Source organism: Myotis davidii, unplaced genomic scaffold, assembly GCF_000327345.1.
Source record: "Myotis davidii unplaced genomic scaffold, ASM32734v1 scaffold393, whole genome shotgun sequence".
Taxonomy (NCBI): Eukaryota; Metazoa; Chordata; class Mammalia; order Chiroptera; family Vespertilionidae; genus Myotis; species Myotis davidii.
In genome coordinates, this window is record NW_006285913.1 from 660,496 (window position 1) to 683,859 (window position 23,364).

Here is a 23,364-nt window from a genome sequence, read left to right on the forward strand (position 1 = left end):
CGGCCATATGTGGCTTCAAGTTGGACTGGGACAGTTAGTTCCCAGTGGTTATCCAACTGTGTCAGCCAGCAGTGCAGTCTGTACCTCAGTTGTATCTTAGATGCTGTGGTTCTGGGTGATGCAGTTGTAGACCTAATAACTTGATGACCCAGCAGCAGGATTTAGAACTGCCTGAGCACCTGCATGGTGACTTATATAATCTGGAAGTCTGACTTGGAACATTAGAACTATAATTACTCCAGAAGATAGCACAAGATACAGATGAAAAATGTTTACAGGCAAGTGAAATAAATGTGCAATGATTGATTCAATAGCTTTTGAAAGGCTTTTTTTTTTTTTTAAAGAACTAAGGAGTGTGGGAAGGCCAAAATAATGACAGGTACAAATTGCCATGGCTCAGTTTTGCCAAGCAACAGAAGTAGGTTACACGAAAAATAAAATAGCAGTGAAGTTTTTTATCTCCTAAAAGTTTAATCAAACAATAAATAATGCATGCTGGTAACATTTACTATTAGTATATTTGGAAGTGAATTAAAATTAATTTGATCACTGTGCCATTGTGCCATTTAGGTTGCAAGGATATGAGATGGTCTGCTTATTTTTTCAGGAGAAGTGCATTTACAGAAAAATACACACTTTTTGGGATCTGGAAGTGAAATAAAAATGTCAGACTTCCAAGCCATTCAAGTAACCAACCATACTCTTCTACCTCTTTCATGCTTTATCTAGGCTTTCTCTTATATTATGTACCTCTTTTAGCCTGCCCCATTTTCCACTCACTCCTGATAGATCAGGTCTCTCATTTTTGAGTCTACATCCAAGAGAGAGCCAGTCTTTTGACTTGGCCTGTTAGGCAGAGCTCGCCTTTCAGGCCATCTCATTGGTTAATCCCATGTAGCAGATGTTCACCCCTGTACATCTGTGCCCTGTCACCTATCCAGACAACAGATGCTTTCTTCAGCATAGAGAAACTAGAATGCAGGCACTTTGATCTAGTAAAATTAAGGGTCTTAAGGTCTCTAAATGTGTGTGTGTGTGTGTGTGTGTGTGTGTGTGTGTGTTTAAATAAATTAATATCCTTTATTAACAGCATTTAATAATGCACCAAGTATTAGTTTATATACCAAGTATTAATTTTTGCACCAAGTAAGTTATGCACCAATATAAATTATGCACAATTTATTAATGTACTAAGTATTTCATTTTAGCCAAGTTGATAGGGCTGGGTATATATTTATCTGATTGATCCACTTGCAAACTTCCAGTACATTATATATGCTGCTCCTTCTACCTGAATTGCTTTTCCTCTTGTCTCCTTTCCCACATGATCATCCTTCTGGGCCAACTTAAATTAATATTTCATATTTGAAACCTTCCCATGAGTTAACATCCCCATTCTCCTTTATCCTATCAAAATTAAATATATTTAGCAAAACTTGTATTATATATAATTAGTTTGTTTCAGTCATGAAGTAATCATTACATTGTATTAAAGTTGGTTGTAAGTTGTGTCTCTCCTTGTAAATTGTTAACTCTGAGGACAGGACATCTTTTTTACTTTGTTCGGTTGCTAGAATAGAATTGAGTCCAGCTAGTTTAAATAATGTCATTTATTACTTTTCCATTCTTAAAGCATTTATTGAGTATCTGGTCAGTCAAGTCAATAGTATTTATTGAGCATCTGCTTTGCACTTGATATGGAGTGCAGTGTAGAGGAATACAAAAAAAATGTTTATGTCTTGGTTCCTAACCTTAGGGATCTTTTTATCTGGCTGAGAAGGCAATATTAACACAACCAAAAGTAATTTATATGAAACTATATGGAAGAAATTCTGACTTGAGTAGTACTTCTATAAGTAAATGCTTAGTTCAGAGGAAGATGAGAGCAGTGGAGAGGAATCCTTCATTGGGAACTCAAACTGGGTCTAGGTAGATAGGGTTTTAGATAGTTGAGGGAACGCCCTGAAGAGAGACGCTATATTGTTTAGAGTGTTGAAGGGAACTGCCTTAAATGCTGTGTTGAAAAGTTTATACTTTATCCTGAAAGTAATAGTAAGCAAAATGAAGCTGGTAATTTAGGAAAGTTAATCTGGCAAGAGAATGAAGGAGAGATTTAAGAGGGGAGAAATTAGCAGCAAGGAAAGCATTCAGGAAACTTTCAATTATCTGGGCCTGAAATTATAAGCATCTCAACTGAGTAGGAATGAAAATTAATGAATGATATGAAAACAGGTCAAAAGAAAGATTTAGTGACCAGTGGAGAGATCTTGAAGATGATTGTAAGTTTAAGAGTTTGAAAACTTGGGGAAGTTGTTGTTCTGCTGTCTGACATATAGAACCAGTTTTGGGGGGAAAATAAATTCTTCTTTTGAATAAGAGGATGTTAGAACATATAGTTAGAATTTTCAATAAGCATTTATAAACAGGGACTGGAGATTAAATGACAGGGGAGATCTGATTATGTGAAGTTGGGCGTCATCCTTAGAGGGATCATTGGAACCTGAACTAGTACTGTCTTTCTTAAACACTAAGAGTAATTATGCCTAATGTCATTAATTTATGCTCTAAATTCTCAGTGGCCCTAATTTGTGTAATTTTTGCAAACACAATTTACATCTTTATAACCATGTCTGTGTACCAATTAGTATAGCTCATTAAGCACATTTTGCCTTGATAAAGGTCACTGATGCCAAACGAATTGTTCACCCAAAGCATTCTTTCTTTCATTAGGAAAATAACTGATTTCAGAAATATATTTTAGAACTCTAAGTGTGTTCTTCCAGCATTCAGACTTACTTTCAAACTGAAATAACTCTCTTTTATGTGTGGTAGTTGGAGGAAATGTGGACTGGAAGCAGATAGCAAGTATTCAGGAATCCATTGGAGAAACCAGTTCTCAAAGTGTTGTTGTTGCTGTAGATAGGTAAGGTATTCACTTTATTCCCTTTTCAATGAAACTGGTTTAATTCTGTAGCATTTAGATATTTTGTGCACAGTAGTAAACAAAATTTTATTGCCAAAAAAACTTTCGTTAAGTAATGTAAGACTGTCTTGTAATATGTGATTTAAATGATGAAGCACATACTTTTGCATTTTAGGTTATAGAATATAGGAAAGAAACAGTATGATAATGTAAGTTTTAGTAGATATTAGTGGGCATTAGGCAAATAGTAACCTTGATGAAAAAGAACACAAATGTTTGATTTCCTGTATAGAAAACATTCCCCTTATTATTCCTATTGGGAAACAGAGTGTACTTTCTCTTTCTGATAGAAGACTGCATTAGGGGTAAAATGAAGGGATTTGCTGGCAATTCTCATTATAAGCTTCTTTGGAAAGAACTTGGAAATTGGTATATTATAGACATTACCAGGTATTCCTCATTTTTAGTTTGTTTTCTAAAAGAAAAACTATACTCTGGTTTATTTTACTATGGTAATATTTAGTTTCAGATTTTTAAAATTTCTAGTATATAGAACATTTAGTGGTGTGGTGTGTGTTTTTTAATATTAGTTTTTACCAGATGAATGCCCCCCTAATTGAAACTTAACATTTTACAAATCTGACATTTAAATCTTTTTTTCTTTACCGCTTTTTATGGAAACTTTCAAAAGTATAAATGTAATATGTACTGTTTGTTTTTTTGTTTGTTTTGGTACTTTGAGACTCATGCTGATCCATTATTTTACTTTGCATCAGATAAAACTTTTTGCTCTAAGTACAGACAGAACTAGATTGTTCCAGGCTACTGACCCTGGAAGTACTCCCTGGAACTTTTATCCTTGAAAATAATTCTTAATGTCCACTTGCAATCTTTTTTGTTAGGGGAAGGAGGTTATTTGCATTTTTCTTGGGAAGGATGAAGAAAGATTGTGTCTCATCTATACCGGCGGTTCTCAACCTGTGGGTCGAACGACCCTTTCACTGGGGTCACCTAAGACCATCGGAAAACACATATATAATTACATATTGTTTTTGTGATTAATCACTGTGTTTTAATTATGTTCAATTTGTAACAATGAAATTGGAGATCACCACAACATGAGGAACTGCATTAAAGGGTCGCAGCAATAGGAAGGTTGAGAACCACTGATATATACCCACTATATACTTAGAAGGTTTACCACATGGTTGGTATATTTCAAAGTGCTTTACCTGTATTATTAGTTTAATCCTTTAAGTAGCCTCATTAGATGAGTATTACTGTCCTCAATTTACAGATAAGGAAACTGAGATGTGGGGAAATTAAATAACTTGTTCATTCCACAACCAGGCTAACTGGGTCTTCATTATTTTGATGACTGTTTCATTCATAGAGCGTTTGGGGAAATGGAGCCAAGACGTACAGTCAAGCAGCATATCTTGAGTGTGCACTCTAAACCTCTCTACCTGCATGTGCAACTTCAGAGCAGTGTAATGTCTGCCTTTCTGCTATCAGGGTAGCTTTTCTCCAAGTGGTTTTCTTGCTTTCCAGAAAATCACCTTCACTGTCATTATGGGAATCTCTTCAGGCAAGAGTCAACATTTTACCTACTATTTCTGTTTCCATAATATACTTTATATGAGCATACCTCGTTCTGATTTATTCAACTATCCATTGTTTGTTATAGGTAGACATGTCACTCATTTGAACAGATAATATGCTTGTCTGTTTTAATAATTTATACTGTTTCACAAGTATTCTAGCATAAGTACTATTAGTACTTTGTCCTCTGAAACTCATCATCACCAAAGTCTTCTGCAAACATAAAATTAATGTCCAAGTTTATATAAAAACTCAGTATTTAAATTTTAGCTTATAATGAAAACAAAAGCTACATCTTTGATATAAGATTATATTATTCTTGTGTGGTGCATTTCATTTTTTCATTACATTTCTTCTGAATTTCTTCTCAGATATCTGAGGTTATATTCATATTTAATATTTGGACTCTAGTCTATAAGCTAACTGAGATTGCCCTGGAATTCAAGACAGTGGTGAAATATTATCAGGTATCATCCTTGAAAACTGTACTTATCCAGCAAAAACAGTCATTTTCCTACTCTTAGGCCTATTGTTCTGAAAAATCTCTTCTGACAAGTATAGGAACTAAAAATGAAAATAAAAATAATTCTTCTTTGCTTAATTATGTATAGCTTCTGTTTCTTAACAGAAAAAATGCTGATTCTGTTAAAAACCTTCCAGTTTTTAATGATAATATATCCTAATTATCTCTACTTTTGTAGTCTTAGGAATCCATTAGAATTTAGGAGAATATTGTGCACTTTAATCTGGAGTACCTGATCCTCTAGGATTTGCTAGGGTAGAATTTGCTAGCCATTGCTAAACTAGACCAATTTTATAGGTATCCTAAACTATGCAGGGATGGATTTTTGTCCCAGAATGGTTTATCTCTAAAAGTTAAAAAAAACAGTTAATTAATACCATGGTTTTTGTTTTTATGGTTTTTGAAGCACATCAGATCTAGCTTTGTAAAACTGGCTCATCTCATACTTTGAAACATTGTCACTATTCAGAAAATACATACAGCTCATCCCCCACTTCATTTGCTCAAAAATATCTTTTAGGTAGATAAAAGAAATATTACCTCAGATATTTCACTGTGAAAACTTTTTACATATATAGTAATTTACTTAGCCTGTGTGTTACATACAGCTTAATGTTTTTTAAATCTTGAATCTGCAAGTTTGGTCAATCTTTTTTTTTTTTTTGGCATTGCTGTATTACTATCATGATATGGATGAATCAGTAATATATCAAATTTATTTTTCTACTCACACCTCCGGACATGTCTTTTAATATTAGCACACAAGATCCTCATACTACTGTCCTTTGCTTTTCCTACAGGGATTTTAGAATCTATTTCATAGGCTGATTTTGTGAAATAGCTTTTTTCTCCTGCCTTAGTATATTAAGGCTTAATTTTAAATGCCTCCACAGACCACTGTGCTTCTATCTATCACTATGTTTATGAAGTATTACTAGAAATAGGGCACCTCTCAGAGGCTACCAAAGTGAGTAGGCATCTGAATGCGCTTTCCCAGAATGCATGCTTCCACTGCCATCATCACCTGGGTCTACAGGACCCATCTAATTGCTGCTGCAACCCCTCTGTGGCCTTTGTTCTCCATTATTTTACTGCATTCAGAGTTGCATATATCCCCTTTTGTTATGTATAATCTCCATTTCTGTTTCTATTCTTTACCCCTTCAACTTTTGCCACTTGCCTCTTTCTCCGTTAAATATTTTTTGTTGTTGTTTCATTTGTTTCTCCTATACTGTTTAGTTTGGACTCTGGTTTTGGTGTGGGTTTTTTTTTGTTTTGTTTTTTTACATTGCTCCTTGGGGATACCTGTAGTTTGATAAATTGGCTAATGACACATATAATGCATAGTCTAACAATTTTCATTGTTTGTTCATGTGAAAGCTTTGTATATGTTAATATCTGGATCCAGTCAAATCACTGAATTCAATGGGGCCCTATTACTCTTATATTTTCTCCCAGATTGTGTTTTTAGCCAGATCTTTAATTGTTGTTTTGTTCTCTTGAGAAGAGCAGTGTGGGAAATCTCAAGGTATTCCTTTAGCAGGGGGTCAGATTCTGAGTTATCGTGCTGTTAGTTTCTAAGTAGTTTTTCCAGTCTTGTTTTTGTTACTCATTGCCAGAACACAAAGGCATTCAAGGGCGCTAAGATTAAAACAATATGGTATTGTTTTAATCTTAAAAATAATATACTCAGAACATTTATATTATGGATGCAGGAAAAAACTAGAATATATTTAAAATGTTTAAATTACGTTTTGCTCAAGTAAGTGTGGGCAATGTAGCTCCGTGGTTAAGAAGGTGGCCTCTGGCCCTGACCGGTTTGGCTCAGTGGACAGAGCGTCGGCCTGAGGACTCAAGGGTCCCAGGTTTGATTCCGGTCAAGGGCATGTACTTTGGTTGCAGGCACATCCCCAGCAGGAGGTGTGCAGGAGGCAGCTGATCGATGTTTCTCTCTCATTGATGTTTCTAACTCTCTATCCCTCTCTCTTCCTCTCTGTAAAAAATCAATAAAATATATTTAAAAAAAAAAGAAGGTGGCCTCTGGAGTCAGGCTGTCCTGGTTTGAATCCTGGCTCTAGCACTTACTAGTTTTGATACTTTTAGGAAATTTCCATAAAATTGAGGGTGTAATGGTACCTGTTTCCCAGGATATTGGTTATTATTTTGAATGGATATATTCAGCAGTCAGGATAATACCCACCTTGTGATTATTGGTAGCTGTTACTGTTATGATTACTTTTATTTCTAAGTTTAATATTTGACCTGCTCCTGCCTTTAAGTTTTCTTCTTTACCATATAGATCTTATGGTGTTGATTTTAAATTGAGGAATATCATTTCATTCAATAAGTCACATTCAAACCCTTGGTTATAAACCCATTGAGTGCATAGATAAAAATGCAGACATTAAAAAAGAGGACTAATACGTTTATGCTGAAGTCTTTTATGAAAGTTTGAAATACAGAAACAGAACTCAGTGAAGAAGTTTGGGCAAAGCTGGACAGCATAGCTTAACACTAAATATTTGAATGCCCTAAGAAAAGGCATAAGAAGTAGCTGCCCTCAGTCAGCTACTTCTTGGTTAAACTGATGGAGACTATTTGTAAGGTTCTGTTAAATCGCTTGTAACGTAACATAAATGAATTTTCTAATCAAACATACATTACTTGTAGAAATTAAGTAGAATTTTTAATTTCAAAACTTTGTTAATGTTAATACATAATCAGGAAAAGATTGAAAAATTTTCTGTTTTATAGTGTACCAATTAATAGTTTTAGGAATTAATGATTTTCTTATTCTGAGTCTTATAAGATAACTAGTTTTTGTAAATTTACTAATAAAATTAGAACCATATATTCTTTAATATATTACTGAATGAAAAGGTAAGAGGGAGGAACATCAAATTATAGTTTCTAAAGTATAGGATAATAAAAATTTTCAGTTGACTACCTGATTTCTTTAGTTCCTTTAAAACAGATAAAAGTAGCCACATTTGAATTGATGTAATAGATGTGAGACTATACATGTTTTTTTCAGGCTATCCATTTTTTAATCATGGGGTTGTTCTGTTCCTTTAGAATATTTACAGGGTCTACAAGGCTAGATGGAAATGCTATTGGTAAGTATGTACATTTATTTCACTTATAAACTGGTTGTTTGGCTAAAACACTTGAACATTAAGCTAAAAAATTGTAAATCTATTTATATTATAGTGGATTTTGTCCGTTGGCTCTGTGCTGTGTCTATGGATGAATTACTTTCCACTACACATCCAAGAATGTTTAGTCTACAAAAAATAGTAGAAATATCATATTACAACATGGGAAGAATAAGATTGCAATGGTCTCGAATTTGGGAAGTTATTGGAGATCATTTTAATAAGGTATTTAAATAATTATAGGATTTGCTTACATTTATGTTATTTTTCATTGTGTAAAATTTCCTTATCATAATCGAGAATTTTTCTTTCCAAGCAATGTTTTTAAGATTAAATTTAGAAAACCCTTTGAGTCCTATTTTTTCTTTAGCTCTAGGTTTTAAGGATTTCGTTAAAATAATGTTTTTCTTATTGAGAAATATTAGCAATTAGTGCTTTTATAAAGAATCTTAGGATTTACTTATATACACTATTAATGATACACTATTTTTAAAACAAAAATAAAAAATTATATTTTCACCCCTGACATTAGCACCCTGTATTTCTGTTGCCATTGCAGGTTGGCTGTAATCCTAATGAAGACGTAGCTATTTTTGCAGTAGACTCCTTGAGACAATTGTCAATGAAGTTCTTAGAGAAAGGGGAGCTTGCTAATTTCAGATTCCAGAAGGATTTCTTAAGACCTTTTGAACATATAATGAAACGGAACAGGTATTATATTTGTTGAATTGCTTAATATCAAAAAATACTTTATTATTTTTCAGTGCAGGGAGAAAAACAGAAAACGGGAAAGAAATCTGATGTTTTATCTATATGTTTATTCAAGAAATTAAATTAATATTTTAGGTCTCCAACCATTCGAGATATGGTTGTGCGATGTATAGCACAGATGGTGAATTCTCAAGCTGCTAACATTCGGTCTGGATGGAAGAACATTTTCTCTGTATTTCATCTAGCTGCATCCGATCAAGATGAAAGCATAGTGGAACTTGCATTCCAAACAACAGGGCACATTGTCAGTGAGTATTTCTTTTAACTGTGTTTAAGTTAAAAGAAAAAAAAAAGGAATGAATGAATGAAACTATGATCTGTTCAGAAGATAATTCAAGTATATAAGGTTGTAGGTCTATTATGGTTTTCAAGTTTTGCCTACTAGCAGAGTAAATGATGAATGTATTATTATAGTTAACGTTTATTGGACATTTACTATATTACAAGCCCTGTAAGTACTTTGCATGTATTTTCTTCAGTCTTCACAAGTATGAGATAAGTATCTTTAATGTCACCCCTCTTTAATACATAGATTGGAAAACTCGGGCCCAGTGAGGTTAAGTAATTTTCCTAAGGACACAGAACTAGTGATAGAGCTGATATTCAAAGCTAGGGAGCCTTAAGACAAAGTCTTTGTTTTTACCCACTACACTTTGACTTTGAGGGAGAATAAAATATTAAAAATATAAGTTATACCTATCTGGAAGATTATAATGATGACCAGCATCATCAACATCAAGAGTAATGACATTATCGTAGTTATTCGAGTGCTTATTTGAATTAAGCATTTTTACTTACATTATTTTATTTTAGTGCTTACAACTATCCTGTGGATATTGTAATTCTCATTTTATAAATTAAGAAACTGAGATAAAGAGAAATTAAACATAATTTTGTGTACTCACTCAACAACTGTTGATATAGTACCTGCTGTGCACCAGGTTGATGTATTTTTTGATGCAATTCAGAATAATTGACAATTATAATTACTTTGATACATTTTTCCCTCTTTTTAGCTCTTGTGTTTGAAAAACACTTTCCAGCGACCATTGATTCCTTCCAGGATGCAGTGAAGTGTTTGTCTGAGTTTGCATGCAATGCAGCTTTCCCAGACACAAGTATGGAAGCAATCCGACTCATTCGCCATTGTGCAAAATACGTGTCTGACAGACCGCAGGTGCAGTGTCATTTTGTAAACAAAATTTTACTGACTATTTATTCCCAGTCTGAGATCTACATTTACTTGGAAATTAAGAGGATATGAAGCTTTTATATTTCAGTAAACCCAAAAATTATCTGAGCTTGATTCTGAGCCATAATGGGCAGTCCTTGGTAGCTAACACTAATTGAAAGTATCAGAGTGTTCCACCCGTATTCACTTGTTTCGTCTTCATAACAATTACAGTCCCATGCAGATAGGAAATCTGCGGCACAGAGAAGTTAAAGAATGTGTCTGTGATTGCAGGGCTAGTTAAGGAGACGGAGTTCGAACCCAAGCCTGTGTTCTTAACCATTCCTGTGCTGCTTTTTGCCTGTTGTGTTTCGTCTGCAGTACTGAAGTTGACGGTGGGCTTCAGCACTGGGGTAAAAGGTTGAATTGGCAACCTGCCTGCCAACTTTCACTCACATATTTGAGTCTCTCTTTATAACCACCATAAGGAGAAGTGATACATCATAGGTTTAGTAATAAGATTTTTACTGCATACTGACATGGACCCATGGGGTGCTTAGACTTTTTACCTAAACATGCATTGACTCATTTGACCTCACATTTCCCCAGTGTGGTTAGTGTGGCTACATGGTGTCATAACCATTCAAATGGTAAAAATGAAAACCTGATTTAACCTGGTTAATAATGCAGGAATCTGGTGTCAGCATTGAAGCTGAAACCAACTTTTGGGTTCTGGTCCAGTGCTCTTTATAGGAAGTTATAATTGCCATCATTTTTATAAATTATTGTGTTTTATGAAATTGTTCACTTTGATTTGTAAAGCATTTTTTAAAGTTTTAGAGAAATGTGCTTAATGTAGGCATTATGTTTTGCCTTTAGTAACCCTACCTTTCTTCTTGAAGGCTTTTAAGGAATACACAAGCGACGATATGAATGTGGCACCTGAAGACAGGGTGTGGGTGAGAGGATGGTTCCCCATCCTCTTTGAGTTATCCTGTATCATCAATAGATGCAAATTAGATGTAAGAACCAGGTAACAATCAGTATTTGTAATTAACATTTTGTAAGGCTTATTTTAACTTAAATTAACTTTCCTTATGTGAACAAAGTTTAGTAGTGAAAGGCCATAAATCATGTGTTTTATCAAATACTAGAGGCCTGGTGCACGAAATTCGTGCACGGGTAGGGTCCCTCGGCTTGGAGTACCCTGCCCTGACTAAATATCTATGTATTATTGTATCTTTATCAAATACTAGAGGCCTGGTGCACGAAATTCGTGCACGGGTAGGGTCTCTAGGCTTGGCCTGCGATCAGGATCGGTGGGGGCCTTCCAACTGCTTGTCGAGGTCCCCTGGTGGTCAGCGCATGTCATAGAGAGCGAGCGAGCCATCTCCCTGTCAGTCAAACTCCTGAGGAGACACTTTGCATATTAGACTTTTATATATGTAGATAACAATTATTAGATAGGCAGATTTAAAAATATGTTAAGCTATAGCAGTGTTAAAAAATGGAAATATATTGCTTTTCCTTAAAATTTAAATAGAGCCTACTAAATTTAAATATAATCTACTTTGTGTTTTAGCTTCTATGTTAATATAATACTTTACACATTCTGTTTTTTTTCATACATTTGTTTCCAATTAAAAATAGAAGTTAGTGGAAAATTTATTTTATTTCCTAAAGAATGATGGAAGAATTCTCAAATGCGCATCCTTGATGCATTTTAGGTAAAGAAGTTTTTCTCTGAAGACTGGTCAGTAATATAGTTTTGAATAACATAGGTCTATTAAAAAAGAATTGAACTCTTTCCAAAGTATATTCTCAATAAAAGATCTATATGAACATATAATAAATTTGTAAAGAAATTATTTTGGATATGATGTAACCAGACAAGTGCTCAGTATACACTTCTCATGTTACAGCTCAGATCAGTCTCATAAGATAATTTTTCTCACTCTGTATTTGTGACTTTGAAATTGAAATGGCCAACTTGTATTACAGTATCTCTGTCAAAAGTGCTTGAGTGTATCATGAGTTCAGTTTCATGTTTAAATCCCTCATTGAATTATGCCATCTTTTTAGGAGAATCATTCGTCATTTGGACAGTTCCCTGAACATTTTAAAACCAGAAACATGTTCAGACTTATAATAAATCAAAGATAGAAATGTAATGAAAGAATGAATATTTCCTCCCCTTATGCCAGAATCACCCCATTGCCACCCCCTCCAAGGTTAAGTTTGATTTATTTCCTAAGAAACTTCACTTTTATAGTATTTGTAATAACAAAATAAAATTATGACCTAGGTAAGTTATCCAAAGTAGAACTCAAACTTTGACTCAACCTTGGGAGTTTCTCCGAGTGTAGTAATCACAAGAACAGTGTATAACATTTTATCTTGACAAGGGACCTGCCTGCTTTCTTAGCCTCTTAGCCTGTTCTTGTCTGGGACCACACTGATTTACTTCTCACCACATTTATATTCCAATTACAGATGGGTTCTGGTTAGTAAAGGGAAGAGAAAGTATGTGTTCTAGTTAGTAAAAGAGATAAAAATATGAGTAAACACTTCCATGATGGCTTTCATTTTCTTAACTCACCCTAGGATCTGTAGAGCTGTTATTTAGATTATATGTAAAAATGTAACGCTGTTATTTATAACACACTAATCATAAAATACTTTCGCCTGCATTCTCATTTGACTCCCTCAAAATTTTGTAGATTTATTTAAATAATTAACCTAGAGCCCCAAATATTCTTTTTCCCTACGTTAGCAACTGAAGTATTGTTTTTAAAAAGACCTCTTCGACAGTAAAAATTCTTGGAAACTTCTGTAGATTTGTGTTTGCTTTGGGGGCCTAGAAAAAAACAGGTTCCCCACATTCCCTTCTCCCCAGACATGGGAGTTAGCATCCAGTTACTTAGCAAGAGAGGAAATGGATTTGGAGCTCAGGGGATGGAGGAAGAGGGAGCCCTTTTCCATTGTGGAGGGAAATGTGGACTAGCTTCTTTACTTCCGCTCATTACACAGTAGGTATCTTATGAATCAGATAAACTTACGAGCTTGCTGTAAGGCAAAGTGTCATAATGTTATTTTTACACGTTCATTTAACAAATACTTACTTTGAGCTTAATTTGAACCAGGCATGAACTAGACTTGAGGGAAGCATAGCAACAAATAAGCTAGACTCTGTGTCGTCTTTATGGAGCCTTTCAAAGAAAATTTTGTTCTGGCTTACCATCAGACTTATTGGAAATACAAACCTTTTTAAATCGAAGGATACCTACATTTTGCTAGAAGAAAGTAGAAGAAACATCAAGCTTTTTAACAGCTACACGAATGGTTTTTTTGTTTCCTTTTGTTTTTTGTTAATCCTCATCTGAGGATATTTTTTCCATTGATTTTTAGAGAGAGAGTGGAAGGAAGAGAGGGAGAGAGGAAGGAGAGAGAGAGAAACATCGATGTTGCCTCCCACACTCTCCAACTGGGGCCAGGGAGGGAACCTGCATCAACACAGGTACGTGCCCTTGACTGGGAATCAACCCTGTGACCCTTAGGTTCCTGGGATGATGCTCTAACCACTTACCACACCAGTCAGTTTTTTAAATTGAATTTATTGGGGTGACACTGATTAACAAAATTATACAGGTTTCAATTGCACAATTCTACAACACATCATCTGTACTCTGTGTGTGTTCACTACCCCAAGTCAAGTCTCTCCATCAACCTTTACCCCCCACCCTCACCCCCCACCATACACCCTCCTCTAGTCTTGATGAAGATAATCAGGAAGACAATTTTGAATTTTAGGTTTAACATTTATTCAAATAAAGTGATACTAAGCACTTTATTTGTTCAACAAGTACTCACCATGTGCCTCCTAGATGCTCTGTGCCTGGGATGCAGCAGAAAACAGACCTGCCCAAATGGACATCTTGTGGATTAGCTTTACAAATTCTTTGTTTGAAGATATTATATGAACAATTATATCATTCTCTAAAAACTCCTATAGCTCTTTGAAAAATATTTTCTAAAATCTATTTTTTGTTTTTAGACTGTTAATTGATATATTTTCTTCCTTGGTCACAGTGCCACAAAATTAATATTCACTAGTAAGATGGTCTGTGCCCATCTGTAATTTCATTTACTATTTTTAAATGCTGAATGATGGGGTGGGAATGGAAGAAAAGTAAAATAAAGAAAAATTTGAAATGTTTTCCTAAATGCATTCTAAAGTAAGCTGGATGTATAACAAGGTAAAAACCAGTTTTAAACTTTGTTTTCTGTAGCTTTGTGAACTGTAACAGTTATAGGAGGGAGATTCTGATGTGCAGTGCTTTTTGGTGTTATAGTTTTACTAATTACATTATATCACTTTAGGGGTTTAACAGTAATGTTTGAAATAATGAAAACTTACGGCCACACTTACGAAAAACACTGGTGGCAGGATTTATTTAGAATTGTGTTCAGAATCTTTGACAACATGAAATTGCCAGAACAGCAGACAGAGGTAAGACATGAAATGTTCATTTAATATAGTTAAGTCAAGAGGCTCTTAATATTTTCCTTAATACATTTTAATATTTCATATTAAGCATATTGAACAGAAAAAAATTCCTAGAGAAATTTTCCTTAAGGCATTATAATGAATTGTAGGCCTTTATAAACAAGAACACTCTCTGGGGATAGAGCCGAGTTAATGAACTGGTGGGATTTTTTGTTGTTTTTTATGTTTTTTGTTGAACTTCCAGTTTCTTTCCCTCATTTTAATATTGTCACAACTATAAACACCAGTAGCTTTCTTTAGTATTCAGAGTGACTTCTTATTCTGAATTACTAAAGACCAAATGGTAATAAATAGACGTATGTATGCACTACCACAAAACTATGTTTGAAAACTGTCAGTTCAGGTTAGTCCATTATGCATTTGAGAAAAACACTTACTTTATATGGCCCTATTTGTCTTTTATAGTGTTTTTAAATAACTTCATGAAAGTCAGTTTAATTTAAAAAATATACTGATCCCACTTGGATAAATTCTTACCCTTTTCTTTCTCTTTATTTCTCTTGCAAGTTCGGTCACATGCTGGAGCAATGCCTGCTGTTTATTCACGCATATTGTTTGAAAAGTCATAATGCTAATAGCAAGAAAATGCAGTGATAGTTCTTCACAATCAAAGCAAACAGTACAAAAAATAGTTATTTTATGTAGGGGTTATGGGCTAATGGAGAAAAATAGATAGCAGATATTAAGTGAGGTGAATGTAATGTTCTGGAGGGAAGTAAAAGTCTGAAAGGAACAGGGATAGGCTTACATTTTACACGTGCAAACATATCTCTTTTTTAATTCTAGTAGTTGATGAATGGTCTGACTTTCTCTCCTGCCCCACCCCCCCCAGAAAGCTGAATGGATGACAACAACCTGTAATCATGCCCTTTATGCCATCTGTGACGTGTTCACCCAGTATTTAGAAGTGCTCAGTGATGTGCTTTTGGATGATATTTTTGCCCAGCTGTACTGGTGTGTGCAGCAAGGTATGTCTGTGCCAGATAGTGACACAAAGTGTTTGTTAAATTGGACCCTGGTAATATACAAATGATTTGCTCTTTTCTTTTCTAGACAATGAGCAGTTAGCACGATCTGGTACAAACTGCTTAGAGAATGTTGTTATCCTGAATGGGGAAAAATTTACCCTAGAAATCTGGGATAAAACTTGTAACTGCACACTGGATATCTTCAAAACTACAATCCCACATGCGTAAGATGATTTTATACAACTTTATATTTTGAATGATGGACATAAAAGGTTTGATAGTAACTAGTGATTTCTCATAACAGAATCCTTTTTCAAACATCTCATTGTTCCTTGAATTTGTATTTATTATAAATCAAACTCCTATAATCCATAACAAATAGATAAATTAAATTCTTTATAAACCAAAACCTTTAGTCTGATCATCCAAAATTGGGGTCATAATGAAGTAATTCCACTTTTATAAGGGTTTATTTATCCAGACTAAACCAAGCCATGGTCTTAAATTAAAACAACAATAACATATATTTCAATTATTTTAGATTTAATAATCTTAGGAAGATTTATTTGCACCTATCACATTTTACAGTTAATTTTCATCATTTTCTAGGGGATAAATTTGGCATTGAATTGTAGTGAAGGAGTTTTTATCAACGGGGAAACTAAGATAGAGTCTGCCTAGTGACTGATGCCTCCTGGATGTTTTGCAGGACAGACTTGGAACTTACTTCCCAGTACCTCAGGGCCCTTTGACATGCCCAGAGCTTCACCTTACATCTACTTAATTAGATGTTTTAAATGTTACCTAAAACATCTTACTAAGTAGATGTATGTGAATGCACTGGCATAAAACTATACACAAAAACTATCAGTCCACGTTTTTAGGCATCATAAACTTTTTCTTGACATGAATTAAATGTGTTTGTACTGGTATGATCTCCTGGTAAATATCCTCATCACTAGGAAATACAAAGTCAAACAAGAGGAACACACCCTTAGGAAAGATCAGGGTAGGATTACACCAAAAGGACACACAGTAATTCCCTTGGCCTATTTATAATTATTTGACAGTTCTTACTTTTTGGTGCACATTTTGTTGAATCAGTATAACTGACAAATGATAGATTTTTGTCATAGTTTATCTGTGGCCACTATTGTATGAATTATTGCTTAGCTGTTGTCCCTGTGAAGTCTTTAGAACAACCAGTTGGGCTGAATTTTTTAAAAAAATTTTTAAAATATGTTTTTATTGGTGTTTTTATTTTTAAGAGAGAGAGGAAGGGAGAAGGATAGAGAGATAGAAGCATGATGAGAGAGAAACACTGATCAGCTGCCTCATGCATGCCCCACACAGATCTAGCCTGCAACCCAGACATGCGCCCTGATCAGGAATTGAACCAGTGACCTCTTGGGAGATCTAGCCTGCAACCCAGACATGTGCCCTGATCAGGAATTGAACCAGTGACCTCTTGGTTTACAGGTCGATGCTCAACCACTGAGCACACCAGCCAGGGGGAATTGCTTTTTTAAAGAATTGCTTCTGCTTTAATTCATTGAATGTATACATTCTAGATATAAGATACATGATCTTAAAGATCATCTAATAAGCATCTCTTACTAGCATGTATCTGTACCAGAGTTCGCTCCATATTGAACTGAAGTGATGTATTTAACTGCCTGTCTGCCCCATTTCCCAGGAACTCTTGCTTCTCAAAGAAAAACTTAGGTCTTAATCATCTTTCTGTCCCAAGCAGCTAATCAACTTAGTGTCCTCTTTGGGGCCAAATTTTATTTTATTTATTTTTATACATTAAAAAAATAGAATCTAAAAATGTTTATGAATTTTTTTGAAACAGCTTCAACTTTTTTTAAATCTCACTTTGAACAATACTTAATGACCCTTAATACTTAGAAAAACTGAGTTTAAAGTTTCTAAAACTGATAACCCGAGTACTCTTAATTATATTAACTGCTAATTGTTTTTCTGGAAGTATATATTTTTAACTTCTCACTAGATTTTTTTTTCCAGCAAATTGCTCTTAACAGTAGTCGGAGAAGGAATATGTTGTTTTTGGTATATTCATGTGACTTTTATGTGCCCATTTCAAAATATGTTGGATGCAACATGTTTTACACTGTGATTGACTGGTGTGATTTTGGTATTTTAAAGGCTTTTGACATGGCGTCCCACTTCTGGAGAAACTGTCCCCCTACCTTCCTCTCCTGTGAGTGAAAAACAGTTGGTAAGTTCTAATAAATAAAGCATATTTTAAATTATTTAATTATTTGTGGTATTTTACTATGGACCAAATTCTTTTGTATGACCCCAGTTCTTTTAAAAAGAAGGCATAAATCTACTGTCCAGATTCTCAGGTTAAATTTCACGATAGTCAATTTCCCAACTAGCTAAAATTTATCTCTGTAAGTACCATGCAGGCAGTGTTTTAAATATTTTATAAGATGAGACATAGAGTAAAATGACTTCAAGAGTTGTAAGAGGCAGGCACCAGATAATGCATGGATTTCCATGCCAAGCTGAAGATATTATTGGATATTGCATTTAAACTTAATTTTGATATAATTTGACCCTAAAGAAAAGTTGCAAAACTGGTACAAAGAATTCTGATATACCCTTCATCCGTATTTATTTGCCTAGGACTGATGGAACAAATTACCACACACTTAAGTGGCTTAAAACAACAAAAATTTATTCTCTCATAGTCCTGGAGGCAAAAAGTCCAAAATCCAGGCATCCACAGAGCCAACTCCCTTCAAAGCCTTTGCGGGAGAATCCTTTTTGCTTCTCTCAGCTTCCATGGGTGCTGGCAACCCTTGGCATTCCTTGGCTTGTATGCACATCACTGCAGTTCTCCCAGCAGCTTTTTGAACCAGGTTTGGTACATGTTATCCCTGCTTCACACTACTACAGAGCAACGAATAAAGGGTCACGCTGCGCGTCATAACATAAGTCCAAGTTAGAATACTATTGTGATTAGCTCTGTTTTGGGGAACGCAGGCCCCTGTGCTCCTTTCAGAAACCCAGGTGAGGCTGCTTCTGGCTGGGACTGTTAGGACAGAAGGCTCCGCCCTCTTAATCCACAGTCTGACTCGCTGAGGGCATTGTATTGCTGTCACTACATCTATTGTCTGACACTGTACCGGTGCTTTGCACTTATTGTCAAATCCATAGATAACAACAACCCATATGGGAAGTAATCAGAAAACCTGTCTGGGAAGATTCATTGCTTTTTCAACGTTACACTTAGTGACTCTGGGGTGAAATCCGGTATAGCTCTGTTGGACTTGAACATTCAGCTTCTCTTCTTGACACTGCACTCCTACTTGGTCCCCTCCTCACTGACCTCTGGTTGTGGGTTCCTTGCATGACAGAACATCCTTCCCTAAAACTCACCCTTAAAAAGCTTCCCTGAGCTCAGCCTGCACAGATCTTGCAGGAGTCTATGTAGATTCCATGACAGTTCGTGGGATCTCCCCATTGCCCCCTCCCCCAACTCCCGTTCATGCCCTCACCGCCCTGGTGTCTGTGTCCATTGGTTAGTCCTATATGCATGCATACAAGTCCTTTGGTTGACCTCTACCCCTTACCCCCACCCTCCCCTACCTTCCGTCTGAGGTTTGAGCATCTGATTGATGCTTCTCTGTCTCTGGAGCTGTTTTTCTTGCTCAATTTATGTTGTTCATTATAATCCGCAAATGAGTGAGCTCATGTGATACTTATCTTTCTCTGACTGACTGACTTCACTTAGCATAATGCTCTCCAGCTCCATCCATGCTGTTTTTATTCTTAAGCTTTATTCATTGTACTTATAATGAATTTTTTTTTTGTTAGGATACAATATCACAGAAATCTGTAGATATCCATGATTCTATTCAACCAAGATCTGCAGATAATAGACAGCAAGCAACATTGGCTTCTGTCTCTACTGTGAATGAAGAAGCCAACAAAATTAAACCTTCAGCAAGTGAGTTATTTATACTCTTAGTAAAACTAAATTGTGTGTTTTGTTTGATGTAGGAAAGGGATGAAATTCGCTTGTACTTTTATTACTCACAAATACACTGTAACTGATTGTATGGTCACGTCATTACTGTGTTGGCTCCAACCTGAACCTCCCAGGATAGGTAGGTGGATACTCCCTTGAGTAGGATCGGGAACTCTGCTAACACCTGCCATTCCAGCTAGTGTTTGCGTTGAGCCTACGAGTCTTCCCTCTCATCCCCTTCTTTCATGTCAGCCCCATTTTTTTCCTGCAAAAGTAGGGCCTGATGGGCCCTCCTCTACTCATCTATGAAGGGAGGTGGTAAGGGCTGAGGGCTTCCAAAGCTGGAGCTCCGCTCTGAGGAGCAAGCCCTCCTTATGCTCTGCTGCTCCACACCCATGTCATCTTCGCTCCTCTCCTCAGCTTCTTAGTTCTTCTATTTTTACTAAATAGGTTAAATTTTGTTTACTGAAGGAAAATTACAACACTGAGGAAAGACTGCCTCCTCCTTAGAGGACAAGAGGACAGCTTTAAAAATCGCTTTTTAAAATTGAGAAGAAATTCACATAACGAAAGTAACCAATTGAAAGTGAACGATTCGGTGGCATTTAGTAAATTCACGATGGTGTGCAGTTGCTACTTTATCTAGTTCCAAAACATTTTTTATCCCAAAAGACAACCCCATAACCATTATGCTTTTCCTTCCTATTTTCCCATTCCTCAGCCCTGGCAACCACCATTCTGATTTCTGTGTCTGTGGATTTGCTATTCTGCACATTTCATGTAAATGAAATCATACAGTCTGTGACCTTTTATGTCTGGCTTTTATCTAGCATAATGTTTCAAGGTCCAGCCACATTGTAAAGTGGATCAGTAATTCCTTTTTATGATGGAGTAATTGTCATTTTTGTGGATATGCCACATGTTATCCATTCACCTGTTGATGGGCATTTGAGTTTATTCTACCTTTTGGTTATCATGAATAAGGCTGCTTTGACTGTCTGTCTACAAGTACTGTTTTTAATTCTTTTGGGAATATACCTAGAAGTAGAATTGCTGGGTTATATGATAATTCTGTATTTAACTTTTTGAGGAACCACTGAAATATGTTCCATAGTGGCTGTACCATTTTACATTCCCACCAGCAATTCCAATTTTCCTCATCTTCACCAACATTATTACTTTTTTTAGTATAGCCATCCTAGTGGGTGTGACGTGGTAGCTCATTGTGGATTTTATTTGCATTTCCTTAATGATTAATAATGTTGAGTAATGTCTTTTCATGTGCTCATTGGCCATTTGTATATCTTTTTTGGAGAAATATCTATTCACGTCCTTGGCTCATTTATAGTTGGGCTGTTTTTTTTAGTTTTTGAATTGTATGAGTTTGCATGCTCTGAATACTACCCCATATCCGATATATGATTTGCATTTTCTCCCATTCTCTAGGTCATTTTTTCACTTCTTTGGTAGTGTCTTGTTACACAACAGTTTTTAATTATGATGAAGTCTAGTTTATCTTTTTTTCTTTTGTTGTTCATGTTTTTAGTGTCATAGCTAAGAATCCATTAATAGGTCATGAAGATTTTCCTCAATGTTTTTTTCTAAGAGTTTTATACTTTTTAAACTCTTATATATAGATCACTGATCCATTTTTAAAAATAGATTTTTATTTATTTTAGAGGAAGGGAGAGGGATAGAGAGATAGAAAAATTGATGAGAGAGAAACATCAATTGGCTGCCTCCTGCACTCCCCCTACTGGGGATCGAGCCTGCAGCCTGGGCATATGGCCTGACCATAAATTGAACTGGTGACCTCTTGGTTCCTGGGTCAACACTCAACCACTGAGGCACACCAGCCGGGCTATTCTTGTATTATTAGTTATTCTTATATTTTTTCCCATACAAACAAGTATAAACCTACTTTGCAATTCTTACTAGTATATATTACCATCCAAGGAGGAGGACAAAGGGAAAGCCCACCTAAATGTCTGAATTACTTTCTGTTTCCTTTCTCATAAAATGCCCTAAAAATATTTAAGTGACTATTTTGCTTTCAAAATATCAGGCAGCAATTGTCAGGCAGAAACCACCATTGCCATGAACCAGGAGGTCAGTGAAATGGAAAATTTCTTTTATGAATAGGTGTTAGAAACATTGTCCTGTTGACCAAATTCGTTAGGCTAGCAGCCGTGGGCAAACTACGGCCTGTGGGCCGGATCCGTCCCATTTGAAATGAATAAAACTAAAAAGAAAAAAAGACCGTACTCATTTATGTAATGATGTTTACTTTGAATTTATATTAGTTCACACAAACACTCCATCCATGCTTTTGTTCCGGCCCTCCGGTCCAGTTTAAGAACCCATTGTGGCCCTCGAGTCAAAGTTTGCCCACCCCTGGAGAGGGAGGTAGCCATGTTACAGTTCACCTGGGCACTGTGGAAAACACTTCTGTTACTTCACGATTTGGTTACTTTTGTAGTAATGCACTTAGCATAATTTTTTATACATTTCTTTGCTTATGGATCCTTTTGAAGATACAAGGTCATTTGAGCTACAATTCCTAACATGGTTCCAAATAAAACATGCACTATGGTTAGTCCACAGTATTGCTCCATTTGTCAAAATTTTTGGCTATCTCTCACTTCCTGTCTTACAAGTCTAGTTTCTGTTGTTTTTCTTTTGGTGTAGGTTTGTATATTACCTATATTCAAAGGCCAAACTTGTGCTTACAGTAAAGGTTTAAGTTTTAGCTTTTAATTCATTGTTACATTTTGTTAAAAAATAACCTACATTTTATTTAAAAAATGAATTTTTTTCTGGGTTTTCTAAATATTGATAAACTTTTGCTGAGTAGTGCTTATGTGAAAAAGCAGTAAGTATATCCTTCTCACTGTGATATGTACAAGTTACCTTCATACATATTATGTTCCCTTAGCATTGTAATATCGTAGAAATGATAAAGGATTCGAAATAATTTTTGTTTGCATGTGCATTGGGGTGGGTTTCCTCACAGAATATCCAGAACAAAAACTGTTTGCTGCCCTGTTGATTAAATGTGTTGTGCAGCTGGAACTCATCCAGACTATCGACAACATTGTGTTCTTCTCCACCACAAGCAGGAAGGAGGATGCGGAGAACTTAGCTGCAGCCCAGGTGAGAAGCGGAGACAGTCTGGGATTCAGAGCTGAGGTCGAGCTAGAGATGTAATTTGGGGGTGGGGGTAGGTCTTTATCACATTGATCTCATTTTAAACCATGGGACTGGATGGCATGACCCAGGTAGAGTGTGGTCAGGGGCTGAGCCCTGGAGGCCTCCATGGTTTAGCTCCTGGTGAGGGAGTTGGTAAAGAGCCGGAGACCAAGAACCAGGGTGGCATGAGGAGACCTGGAAGCCAAGTGCAGAAATGTCTTAGAAGTCCTAAGTTCTGTCCAGTTCTCAGTAGGTCAAGTAATTTTCTGTCTGAGAATTGCCCTCTAGCAATTTGGTGGACTTTAGTGACCTTGACATTGTGTTTAATTGTGATATTATACTGGGTACAAAAGAAGAGAGCAGTTGAAGACAGCAAATATTGGTAACTCCAGGGGTACAGAGAAATGGGGTAATAGCTGGAGGAGAATGAAGAGGTCAAGAAAAGGGTGTCTTTAAGATGAGCAACATTGCAGCATGTCCTCTGATGAGAGC

The 23,364-nt window shown here is 35.7% G+C and overlaps 1 protein-coding gene across 1 annotated transcript in view; it reads left to right on the plus strand.

Annotated features, from left to right (window-relative positions):
* ARFGEF1 (ADP ribosylation factor guanine nucleotide exchange factor 1) overlaps window positions 1-23,364 on the plus strand; it is a 125,024-nt gene that overhangs the window by 96,520 nt on the left and 5,140 nt on the right. The window contains exons 22-34 of the mRNA XM_015559535.1: window positions 2,833-2,923; window positions 8,124-8,164; window positions 8,259-8,428; window positions 8,763-8,914; window positions 9,050-9,222; window positions 9,991-10,151; window positions 11,048-11,178; window positions 14,526-14,655; window positions 15,545-15,680; window positions 15,766-15,904; window positions 17,850-17,922; window positions 19,530-19,662; window positions 22,697-22,836. Coding sequence (XP_015415021.1) covers window positions 2,833-2,923; window positions 8,124-8,164; window positions 8,259-8,428; window positions 8,763-8,914; window positions 9,050-9,222; window positions 9,991-10,151; window positions 11,048-11,178; window positions 14,526-14,655; window positions 15,545-15,680; window positions 15,766-15,904; window positions 17,850-17,922; window positions 19,530-19,662; window positions 22,697-22,836 — 1,670 coding nt within the window. The remainder of the gene's footprint in view (window positions 1-2,832; window positions 2,924-8,123; window positions 8,165-8,258; window positions 8,429-8,762; window positions 8,915-9,049; window positions 9,223-9,990; window positions 10,152-11,047; window positions 11,179-14,525; window positions 14,656-15,544; window positions 15,681-15,765; window positions 15,905-17,849; window positions 17,923-19,529; window positions 19,663-22,696; window positions 22,837-23,364) is intronic.